Source organism: Parasteatoda tepidariorum, chromosome 12 (genome assembly GCF_982258835.1).
Source record: "Parasteatoda tepidariorum strain Cologne lab strain chromosome 12, Ptep-v5.0, whole genome shotgun sequence".
Taxonomy (NCBI): Eukaryota; Metazoa; Arthropoda; class Arachnida; order Araneae; family Theridiidae; genus Parasteatoda; species Parasteatoda tepidariorum.
In genome coordinates this window covers 59,467,814-59,481,039 of record NC_141766.1, presented here as the reverse complement: position 1 = coordinate 59,481,039, position 13,226 = coordinate 59,467,814, and the positions used below count along the sequence as shown (strand labels likewise).

The 13,226-nt window shown below is 26.1% G+C and overlaps 1 protein-coding gene across 2 annotated transcripts in view; it reads left to right on the top strand.

The window, feature by feature from the left end:
• The window catches only part of LOC107449381 (uncharacterized), a 36,681-nt gene extending 23,693 nt beyond the window's left edge, over positions 1-12,988 (top strand). For both annotated transcript variants that reach the window (XM_071188353.2, XM_016064888.4), the window contains 4 exons: positions 392-526; positions 593-721; positions 3,960-4,119; positions 11,407-12,988. In XM_071188353.2, the coding sequence (XP_071044454.1) occupies positions 392-526; positions 593-721; positions 3,960-4,105 (410 nt within the window). In that variant the 3' untranslated portion in view covers positions 4,106-4,119; positions 11,407-12,988. The remainder of the gene's footprint in view (positions 1-391; positions 527-592; positions 722-3,959; positions 4,120-11,406) is intronic.
• Positions 12,989-13,226: the final 238 nt, after the last annotated feature.

Genomic DNA, 13,226 nt, shown 5'->3' with positions numbered 1-13,226 from the left:
AAATAACATATAATTTTGTTTTAACCAAATACTTTGAACAATGAATACTCTGACTCTTTAATATTCTATATAGATTTTAAAATACATAAACAAGTTGTTTTTAAAAACGGTAACTGCAAAAAACTGGTATCTCTTTGTTACTTTATTCAAGTAAATTTCTCCCATTTTGTCTTCTGGTCTTCTCATGTTTCTTCCAGTGTTCTGGAAGATGTAGGTTTCTTCCAAATGAAATGCCATAATAATGTAGTTCATAAATTTTAGGAATCAAGCTTTATTATGCTTTTTTGTCTACGAATGAATTTGGATATTGAATTATTCTTTAAAAGTTATTTTTATGTTTTGATTATAAAGTGTATAAAAATGTTCACATTAAAATAATTGTTGTATTTAGACAATGAATGTCGGTATAAGAAAAGTTCCTGGAGTGAGTGTGACTCATCGAATTTGCAGAGAAAAACTCTTAATTTAAAACGTGGAGATTCAACGTGTGAGCAAACAAAAGTTGTTACCCGCCATTGTAAAAAAAGTAAGTTTTTAAATTTCAAATAAAGGTCTACTTTTATAGAATAATGATATAGCTTTTCTGTTATAGCTTGTAAATATGAAAAAGGTGAGTGGAGTGAATGTGAAACCAACTCCAAAGTAAGGACAGACACTCTAAAACCAAAAAGTGATTCATCGTGCCAACCTACCAGAACTTTAACTAAAAAATGCAAAAAAGGTAATTTCTTATTTGATTTAGACTTTATTTTTTTTATTAAAAATTTTAATTTCTTATTCGAATTTATTTTTTTAAAAATTTTAATGTTATTCACAATCACTCTCTTTGAATAAGTTACAATATAAAAACTTCTATATTATCTCTGAACACAAATTAAATATTTCAAAACATGATAATTAAGAAAGAATAGGTCTAATAGAAGAAAGACTGGTTCCAAAAATCTCACCTCTTCAAAGGAGAAACTTCAGCAAGTTATTAATAACACTCTGCTTAGAAGAAAAAAAATACTATACCTGCTAATTTTTATGTAAAATGACCTCTTGAATTTTAAGATAACCCCCATTTTTACTCATCACCAACCATTTTCTGGCATAGTCCTCTCCATTAGTTATATCACTTTTCTGTGATTTTTATGGAGATTAATTTGAACTGAGAGAAAGAAAAATGACAACCAATAAATTTATTACAACCAAACATCACTTTTTAAGTTAACAAAACATTTTTTTTTTCAAAAAGAATTTATTTTCAAGCAAAAAGAATAATTCTTATAAGAATAGAAGGAATTTATTTTATTTCAGGGGGGTGGTCTCATTCTGCCCAGTTACAATCTTAAAAATTAGAGATAATTTAACTTAAGGTATTTTTAAGTAAAATGTTTTTAAAAAAACTAACGATTCTTTTAACTTACCTTTAACCTGGTTACCTTTAACCAGGTTAAAGCTTTTTACTCTGGGGTGTTGTAAGTGATGTCGCTGTCCCCTTTTCTTATGCCTTTTTGTAATTTCAGTAGCGACATTAAAAAAAACACAGTGAAAATTTTTTTTTTTTTTTATCTTCAGCAGAAGAACAAATTTTCATATTAAGAAATAGCTTTTATCATTTAAATATTGAAAAAATTTTTAAAATATTTTGTGTAATTTTAGCAAAAAACTTGTTAAAGAAATGAAGTGTAGAATTTTTTTGTTTAACAATACCGTTTAGATATTAAAATATTCTATGGTGCCTATATCTATAGCGTAGAAGTGATTTCTATCAATTAGTGCTAATAGATAGTTATTATAAATTCATAGCTGCCAACTCTATTGTATTTTGCCAGTTTCTCCTGGTCTACTGTTTTAATAAAAATTCTGGTTTTTTTACATTTTAGAAAATTCCCTAAAATTTAGTAAGTTTCCTGAAAAATTCCCTATTAAAATGGAATTTTTATCACAGATTATTGCTAGCTTGAATATTTAAATAAATATTACTAATATATAATGAAGCAAACATCATTTATAAATATCAGTTTAAAACTCTTTTTGTTCTAAAATGTTCAGTTTATTTTTATTCTGAACTCCTTTTTTAAACTTAATTTTAAAAAAATTTGGCTAATGATGAATTAAATATCTATTAATTACTATTCAAAATTATGAGTTAACATAATGCATAACATTTCAAGCATATTTAATAGCAATCATGACTAAAAAATATTAGTTTTTGTATTTTGATTACTATAAAAATCCCTATGTGTAAAATATTTTGTACATAATGTAACAATTATCATGAAATTTATATTTTGTAAAATCTACTGACATCTATGTTAGCAGCTATGTAAAATATAAAGCACATTTTATATTCTTCTAGTTAGTCTAATTTAGTCCAGCTTTACTACCTTCCTAGTGCTTAGGTTGCCTTCTCATGTTAAGAATGTACTAGAATCCAAACTAACATAGGTATCCTTACTGATACACAGTTAGCATGGAATATGTTTTCCATTTAAAATTATAATTATTATTCAGTTTGTTTCAAATTTGGTGGAATATTTTAAGTTTTCATTCCCTTCTATTACAATCATGCTTAGCTAATAGTAAAAATATTTCATTAAATGGTTAAGACTAAATCACTGACATTTCTTACTTTGAATTATTTATATTGCTTCATCATTCCTTAAAAAAAATTATTAAATTCTCAAATTAAAAGTCAATACAATTCAAAGTATTGATATCTGATCTTAATGATTTATTATTAGCCTTTGATTGTATGTACTGAGCTTAAAAATAAAAAATTGATCACCCTAAATAACCTTTTATCTAATGATAGGATCTTCATGTTCTAGGACTCAATATTAATGGATTGAAGGGGTGACCTCAAATATGCTAATTAATAAATGCAGATGATATTTTAAGTGACAAAATCAGACACAATAACTTACGTTCTCTGAATAACATATCTTTTTTTCGACGTATTCAGATATCTGACCACCAAAATATAAGTGGTAGCTGCAATCTGAGAAATATAGTCCCAATAGTTTTGTAGTTTTGGCCCCTTAATGTTAATTTTACTTTCCAAGGATAATTCCATGCAAAAAAAAAAAAACTTTATTAAATATTTATTATTTTTGAACTTGTTTGGAATTTTGCTATGTAATCTGAAACTGTTCATTTCCTGAACAACTAATTGTAAAAAGAAAATTCTTATCAATTTAAAAAATTAAAAACATGCTACCTTCATACCAAATGCATTAATGGTTATAAAACATCAAAAAATGATAAAACTGTGGGAAGGGTATCTCCACAAAGCAGTAGGTGATGGTGGAAAACGGGTGTTGTGTGGATGCATATGGTCATGTTATGTGTAAATCACCAGGAATGAAGTCAGGAAAAGGACACAGTGTAATTTCATTATAAAATAAGAGATTTTAATCCATTATTCCAGAAAAAGCTCTTTTTGTGTTTTTTTATTTTCCAAAGGGACTAAATTTTTTTCAGATGCACCTATATGTACTTCATTAGATTCAATTTTGACCTTTGTGTTTAATTAGTGAGGATCAAAACAAAAGTCTTGCTGTGTACCTAGAATTATTTTACTGCTGAGAAACAGATATTAGTATATTTGTTCACATAATGTTTTCCAGAATATCTGTATTTAATAGTCTGATAGTATTTTTTTAAATTTTTGTTTTCGAAACAGATTTTAAAGAAAATTTTAAAAAAAACCCATCTTTATTTGAATTTTCAATGTTGCCCATCATATTCCCCGAGTATCAAAAGAGTATGAAATGAACTTTAAAAAAATTATTGAGCTATTATTAGATTTCAATGTTATGATAAAAATATTAGTATTAAAGTAGTAATTACTAGTATTAAAGTGCTGATTAAAGTGATTACTGTCCACTATATAAACTGATTGATTAATTGTTGGTATACATTTCTTAAACCATTTATACTTTTATACAGAATATATTTTAATACATTTCTAGCTTGTAAATATAATAAACAAGCAGCATGGAGTGAGTGTGATTTTGCCACTGGCAAAAAGTCTAAAGTGCTCAATCTGAAAAATGGTAGCCCTCAAGTCTGTGAAGCACAAAAGAAGATTACTCGATCTTGTCAAAAAGCTTCATAAATCTGTCATAGCCAGTAAGTTTTCAGTTCTCATTTTTGTACCTTTTAGCAACTGAACTGACATATCTGTATAAATATTTTAATAAATTAGAATTAAAAGGATTTTGTCCATCACTTAAGCAGATATATAAAAGTCCAGATTGACAAATGGTCATTGCTTTAGGTTTGATAAAAGCTATTTAAAAGTTTGGTTTGCTTTAAAAAATTCTATTTTAGTTTGCTACCACTGGAAAAATTATTTTATACAAACCTCAAATGTTGGAGGGTATGATAATGTTAAGGAATTAGGTCTGATCTATAAATAAATCTTAGATAAAACTAGCTATCATTTAAAACCTTTCCCACTTAGTAAATAAAAACATGGTTTCATTGATTTAATGTTTAATTCAATGTTTCTCAGCCAACTAAGATATTTCACCTTGTTTACACATCTCAAAAAAGGTTTTTGGCGTGTCATAATTTTGTAGCAATAGTATGAATTAAAAACATTGTTATTTTAAAAACTGTGTAAAAATGTGTTGTAAGAACTGTCCAAAAATTGAAGGGCAAAGCAATGTGAATTTACAGCTTAATCATCGCAAATCGAGCACACAATAAAATATTATTCAATAGGGCATCTCAATATTTCCAGAGTCCTAATAGCGTGTTAAAAAATTTAGATTTTGAAAACCATGCAGAAATTTCTAGAATAACTGCCGAAAAAATGAGGGAAAGACCATGTGGGTTTAGGATGGAATTTGTTTGGAATTTTTAAGTTGTAAACTTCCTGGTCTTGCTTATAATTATTTTAAAACTTATGTTTGTTTCCTCGAGTATCTAACTGGTTTTGATGTTTACTGTTCATCCTGCCTCAGATTTTGATAGCGTTTTTGGTTTTGCTTTGCTCTTTATATTTTAAGTTGCATCAGAATGGATTGTCTATCTTTTGACCATTTTCAATTTGTTGAATAGTACTGGAGATAATTTACGTAATCTGGAAACCAGTGCATTTATGATAGGTTTGTAGTAAAATGTTAACTTTTAACTAGTAACTTTTTCCACCTTCCACATAAAGGTGACACCTTTATGACTGTTCCTTGGTATTGTTGTCAAGGTTTTTTTTCCGATTATTGTTTCTAGTTTTTTCTTTCTTTCTAATATTCACTTTTGTCATTCGGTTATCAGAGGGGCAGATTTGTTGACCACTCTCTCAAGGACAGATAGTACCTTATCTAGGATTCGAACCGAGGATTTTTCTGACTTCAGATCAGCTTGCTGACCACCATACAGACAGTCAGCCTTATCATTATAATTCACTTTATGAAATATGTAATATTACAGGGTTCCCACGCTCCTTAAAAACTGCTTAATTTTTATTTTGGAAAGTAAGGGCCCTAAAAAGTACTTAATTTCGGTGCACGGTTTCTAAAATCCTTAATTTTTCAGTATGACTATAGTTGATAGGAACAATTTTTCAGTTAAATTTTTTTTTGTTTAAAGTTGTTCTTTTATCATCTAGAATTTGACCCTGCATCGGGGGTAGAGCTTTATGGGGGACAAGGAAGGGATGTATGTGAGAGGGCCTTGTCCTTTTATTAGTGATCTGCTTTTTGCTTAGACTGATACTCTATGATACTATGAAAAAGCATTCTAAAATAATAGAGTGTGGACAGTCAAAATACTGGACATGAAAGAAATAGTGGTTTGGGGGGGGGGGGCTGCTCTAACGTACCGAAATAGAAGACCCATACTGACCTTCAAAATCAACATAATTCAAGAAATTCAGTTCTGGTTACGCATCTGCTAATAGGACTGGAGTAAAACCCTAACAATAGAAGTATCAGAAAGAAAAAAAATTTGAACTAACGAAATCTATTCCCAAAAATCTTGAAGAATTAAATAAATTTTTATAATATTTCAGCGTGTAATAAGTAACTGTAAATTTATAGAAAGCAGTAATATGATAAAACCCCAAGTTTTTTCAAAAATATTCTTCAATTCTTGAGTACTAAGCAAGAATGCATGATTTTCTTCTAACAAAAATGTTTAATGTTTGGTAACTATTTACAACTTGTTTTGTTGTAAATTTTTTTTATAGTTGTAGATTGTTATACTATTATTTTGATTTCTTATGGATAAGCAGATTGTTACATAAATATTTAAATCTACTGAATTAAAAGATCCTAAACTTTTTGTTATTAATGTCGATTAGAATAAAATTCAAACTTGGATTTTAATAATCACTTTATTCAGTTAACATAGCAACTTAATACACTGTTTTTTTTTCTACTTTTTTAATTTCTATTTAACTTTGGTTTGCTATAAAATTAGCCAGATTGTTTAGTAATATTATGTTAAGTTAATTAAGTAAATATAACACACTTGCTGTTTAATAATTATATCAAACCATTATTTTGCATACCATTTTCAATATGTTTTTTATAAAACTTTTCAATATTTTTTTACAAAACGTTTTCTAATAAGGTGATGCAGAATTATTTTAGAATAAAAGAATACCACTTTCAGTTTTAAACTGTTAATTCACGATAAAAATAAAATGTCAAATCATAATATTAGTGGAGAATAATAGTAGGAGAATGATAAAGAAATATTAAAAGTAAATATCTGTAAATGATGAAAAAAAAATAATTTATCAGTATTTGTTAATTAAGGAGCGTTATCAATTTTCTGGCCATAGGAATGCGTTGATACCTTTGAGAAATTATTTTCGACCATTTCACTGAGAACTAATAAAAAAACATTTTGATGTGAAAATTATAAATCTTCTCAAACATAATTGTACTTTTATTGTATAAAAATATTTCATAAAAATATTTATTGCAATGAATAGAAAAAAAAATTATTAAGTTAAGCTTAATGAAAATGTATTATGGTCTGTTTCTACTTGAAATATGACTAATTTAACATGACATAGTTAAGAAAACTACTCTCATGCATTCTCTAAAACAACCTTTTAGTATTAATTCTTTTAATATGTACTCTTATAAATAAAATATTTCATTAATAGAAAAGAAAGATTTTTTTGGTTTATCTGAATATTTAGCAAGATTTTCCCACAACTGAATATGTGATGCATGTCTAGTAGTGAAATATAAAAACGTGATAATTTTTTCAATGTTTTTCCCAAATTTCGTTGTTTACTCATTTTTTAAAAATATATGAAAAAATATAAAAGTATTGAATTTTTTTAAATGTATGAAAAAAATTGCAAATCTGAATTTCTGCACTTATCTTTACAATTCAATTTCAATGAAATAATTAAAAATGGAATACGGATTAGCTTCATAAATGTCGTTGACCCTTAACAATCTGAAAATATTTTTTAAAAAACCTGACCCGTGTTAGCAAAAATTGCCTGGTTCTACTTTGGCAAGTCCTGCTAATTAATACTGTTAAATATTAGTACTTATAAATATTGTATTATAATAAAAATGTTTTATTATTATTTTTTTAATTTATTGATTTCTTTTAAAAAAGGTAAATAATTGGCGCTGCCAGTGGTGGTATATGCATATTTGATGATAAACAATCGTACTATTTTTAAGGTCCCTAATATTTTTTAAAAAGTCCTTAATTTTAAAAAAAAAAAATTTCTTTAAAGTGCTTAATTTTTGCTGCGTTAAAAGAGTGGTGATCTAGTTTGGTTATAGAAACAGCTTAACTTTTTTGGAATGAAACCAAGGATTTATAAAAACTGTTTTGTAAAAAATATGTAAAGCAACATAGAATTTATATTTTAACATTTTTCAATATGTATGCATACAAATCTTCAATTTACATTACATACTTTAAAACGTTATGTAAATTATTAAATTTTTTGTAAAAACTTAAGAGGCATTAAAAGAGAAGTTATTTTATGACCTCTCACCTCCCTAAATACAAAGTAGCTACGCAGCCAAAAGTATGAAACTGCATAAGATTAAACCATAGGTCACTTTAATTCAAATCATTAATAAACACTGCTCATATGTTTTATGGAAAAATTGTCAGGGATATACAACAGATTCTTAGTTAATGCTGAAGTTTTGAAACAAATAAATTATTAACTTATCTATGATTATTTTGTACTTCATTTGCTATTCCTACTATTTTTAGAATTACTTTACTATGTAGCAGAAATATTCATTGTGTGAAATTATACTAACTCTAACCTTACTATGCAACTTATTTAAAATTTGGATGTTTAATTCAGTTTGGTTAATTTGGAGCATTTTAATAATATTTTTTAGCTAATATCAAAAGCTTTTTTTAGCATCAATTATTTACAATTTTGTACATTAGTATTTTTGGAATTTTTTGAGAATTTGTTGACCAATTATAGATAAAGTCAACACAGACATTCAGGTGTTGGCCAAAATTATGGAAACCTTCTTTACAAACTCATTTTTTCATATTTCTCAAGAAATTTTCAGAGAATTATTTTAAAACTTAAGAATTGTTAGGTCATGCGATTTGTCATACATATCAATAAAGTTTAAAACTTATAAATGTTTGAGTGGCCGTCATTAAATTACAGCCGAAAAAAATTTTTTTGGACACCCTATGCCGAAAAATATATCAATAAGCTTGTTACTTATTTCAATTACTTAAGTTATCATATGCCATAACTGCACAGAATTTCGTAAGCCTACGTTAAAATATTCATGGTAATATTGACATTTTTATAAATAAATTTTTTTTTGTCTTTTGCTTTCTTACTATTACTGCAAAAATATAATTTTAAATTTTGAAAAAAATTCTTCACAAATTCCTCAAATATGAGTATTTTAAGTAATCCTTTAATAATTTGCATGCACAGAAAACATGTAAAAAGATTTTCATAATTTTCTTTTGAATCTTATTTGGTAACTTATGAAAAAAGACCAATTCTTTGAAGTGTAAAAAGGTATTAGTAATTTTGTAAGTAGCTTTTGTACATTTTTATTAATAGCTCTAAATGATGAGGGGTTTCCCACAAATTTCATTTTGTATCATATAACAAAATTTAATAAGTAATTATAATTCCCTACAATGATAGTCCAAGCAAAAAAATGTGATAGTATTAGGAAATAAAACATGAAATAAAACATAATTTATTAGGAAAAGGTCCTATATAATACCTATGTCATTTTAATAGATCTTGTTTAATAATATAAAATAAATTTGTAGAAAACTCTTCACCTTTCAAAACATTACTTCATCACCATACAAAAATTGCTTCAAAAATTTCTAGAAACTTTTTAATTTTTCAGGATATTCACATCACATTTCTTTTATAAGTTATCAAATACAATTCAGGATAAAATTATAAAAAAAAAATTGTTAATGTTTTTCGCGCATTGCACGGTGTGAAAGGACGACTTTAAATACTCATAGCTTATACAGTTTTTAAAGAACTTTTTTAACTTTTGAAATATTTTTATTATTTATGAAAAATTATGCTGAAAATTTTGTTTAATTTTATTGAATATTTTTGCTCTTATAGTAAGAAAACATGGTGTGAAAAAAATTGTTTTTTATAAAAATGTCTTTATCTCCAGGATATTTAAGCTAGGGTTATAAAATTTTGTGCAGTTATTGCATATGATAACCAAAGTAATTTATATAAGTTACAAGCTTATTGCTCCATTTTTTATGCATAGGATGTTCAAAAACACAATTTTTTTTTGTTCATAATTTACTGCCAGTTCCTCAAATATCGATAAGCTTTAAACTTTATTAATATGTATGAGAAATAGCATGAACTTAACCTTTCTTAAGTCATAAAATAATTCCTTGAGAAATATGAAGAATATTAGTTTATATGTGTTTCCATAGTTTTGTCCAAACACTACATATATTTACCTTGAAGGAATCATATATTAGAAAACATAAGCTTACTCTTACAATATTATTATTAGTATAATATATATTAGAAGGATAATGTGAGCCATTAATTTAACGCTAAACATAACATAACCTGTCGAATGACTCTTTTAAAAACTTTTGCATCGAAAATGTGCATATCATCTTATTGCTTTTGCACATTTGACTTCATGATTTTTTCTAACAATTATATACAGTTAATATTATATTATTATTATATTTTTGTATTATGTTTGTTTTGAATAATACTTATTGTATACCTATTTCTACTACAACCGGTGATTTGACTGGGAGAACAATTCATTACTTTATAAGGTTATTGGATCAGAAATTACAATGTAATGCGTGTTTAACATATTGCATGCGATTAGTTGCACATTATATGTATGAGAAATAGCATGAACTTAACCTTTCTTAAGTCATAAAATAATTCCTTGAGAAATATGAAGAATATTAGTATATATGTGTTTCCATAGTTTTGTCCAAACACTACATATATTTACCTTGAAGGAATCATATATTAGAAAACATAAGCTTACTCTTACAATATTATTATTAGTATAATATATATTAGAAGGATAATGTGAGCCATTAATTTAACGCTAAACATAACATAACCTGTCGAATGACTCTTAAAAACTTTTGCATCGAAAATGTGCATATCATCTTATTGCTTTTGCACATTTGACTTCATGATTTTTTCTAACAATTATATACAGTTAATATTATATTATTATTATATTTTTGTATTATGTTTGTTTTGAATAATACTTATTGTATACCTATTTCTACTACAACCCGTGATTTGACTGGGAGAACAATTCATTACTTTATAATGTTATTGGATCAGAAATTACAATGTAATGCGTGTTTAACATATTGCATGCGATTAGTTGCACATTTCTGCAAAAACTGTTGAGTAATTAGTTCAATCAGAATAACTGTGAATTCAAATTTCAAGCAAGTACCTAAAATTTTTGATTGGCATTTTTGTGTAAGAAAAAGTGACAAAAACTAAATGTTTTGTAGTAAGTAGCAAGATTCTTATCAACATAAGACATGCCAAATGGAATATTGTAGTGGCAATAAAACCATCAAAATTTGTCATAAATGTGAAAAACATGTTTGCGAAAAATGTATAAAGGAAACACCCTGTTAATGTAGAAAATACGTTGAGCGATGAATTAAAATTTCTTATTATTTGTGTTTGTAATGCATAAAAATTGGCAATATACAATTTTGTTTAATTATAATAAAGTTTTTTTTTTGTTTATTTCCTTCCTAACATCAATATTTCATACATTGAACCAAGAAATATTAAGTCCAGTCATGGTAGAAATGGGTATATATTAAGTGTTGCTATGTTTAGTGTTAAAACAAATTTTTTTCAAAATTGAAAATTGTAACATTCCTTAAAATATAGTTTATGGTTTAATTTTATATATAATTTTTTTTTAGGTGGCTGTGCTGAAGGAAGATGAAATGTAGCTAAATGAACTTTAATTTCTCCTACCTTTTCGTTGTTTATATGACACTTGTTTTCTTGGTGTATAGATGTGGTAGTTTAGATTCCATGAATTTTTGTGATATCTTGAATTTGAATGTTTGCTTGTAGCAATCCTGCTAATTTGTTTTTTTATCCTAATAATTAGGTTTTCCAAAATTGTTCCATGTGAATATTTTTTTATTTAATGCTGTATACACCTTTTAAACTTCTAGATTAATTTTAACATTTTAAAACCTTTTTAACGTTTAATGGTAGTATAGCGTGTTAAAAAAAGTAACACTTGAATTACTCTTGATCAAATGACTGGATTTTCATATGCTAAGATGCAATCTTAATAGTTCAAGGGAATGACCTGAAATATTTTAATTATTTAGAACAAATGGTATTTTAACTCTTTGTTGTTTTATGTTATTTTTTAATAGGAATGTGTGGCTGACTCAACCACAAATGGTTAGGCTAAAAATATTGAACTCAAAAACGTACTTTTCTGAATAAACGTTTCCCTTTTCTTAAAATTTTTTACCATCAAAATAAACTATTGTTTAGAAATATGGTCACTACAGTAAATTTGAGATCCTGAACATTATATTTTTAAAACTTTTTTTGCACACAATTATAAAACTTGTTACATCATTTTAAATAACAATGAATTTAAGCAAATAGTTTCTAAATAATAAATTTTCAATATCATATTTTAAATGTTCTTTTCTAAGCACTATTCAATCAATCTGTTCCAGCTTAGGATTTTGTATAGTTAACAATAGGTATGAATAAACTTTTTACTTGAAATTACCCTTGTACTAATGAATTTTATAATAGTGTGCAATTTTATTTTTTTATTTGCTTAAATAATTTTAGAAATATGTTAAAGATGAAATGTAAATAAAGGGGCCCAAATCTTTCGATTGCTCTCTTGCCTAAACTATTGCTACCCCCTTATTTTGAGAATATACGCTTTTCATATATCTGTGTGAAAGAGAAAGTTTGTTTCGAAAAAGAACGATTTTCTGTCTGATTTTGTATCTTAGAATTTCATCTGTACAAGAACATTAGAATTTGTCACCAACTTGAATCATTAGTTCATAAGTTTTTAAAGTGTTACTTTTTTTTAACTGTATGTTTTTTACAATTTATTGTATTAAATACAGAATATCTAAACTGTATGAAAATGGTCATATATTTCAAGTGAAAGCAGTTTTTAACAGTTTCAAATGTGATACCAATTTCTTTATTTACTGCAAAGTAAATGCAACTAAAATATAATAAACAAGATTAAAAGACACCAACTCTTTTTTAACTTTGTTAATTAATTATTTAAATCTTCAGACCTGTGTGTTACAGGTTTTGGACATTGTTAATACTCACATTAAATATTTCGGACATAGCTAATTAGTAGGTTAAACAATTTTTAACTTTATTGGTCTAAAAGTTTCTACACATGTTTAGAGATTCAAAACTGAGTTTCAAATTTTTCTCTTAGTTTTGCTGATTAATATAAATATCTTGAAATTAATTCACCAAAAAAATTAAAAAGGTATTTCATTGAAAAAAATGGAATAAATAAAAAATTTGAAATTATTTAGTTATTTTTTTTGGTACATGTTTTTAGCAATTGTTTGATTAACCATAATTTTTTTAAGGACTGGAAAAGAAAAAAAAATTCTATTTTGTCACCCCAAAAACAAAACACCTAAATTGTATTGCTTTCAAATGACATTAGTGGATTTAGAGCAATAGAAATTTATTATATTCTACAATATCCATTTTTGCT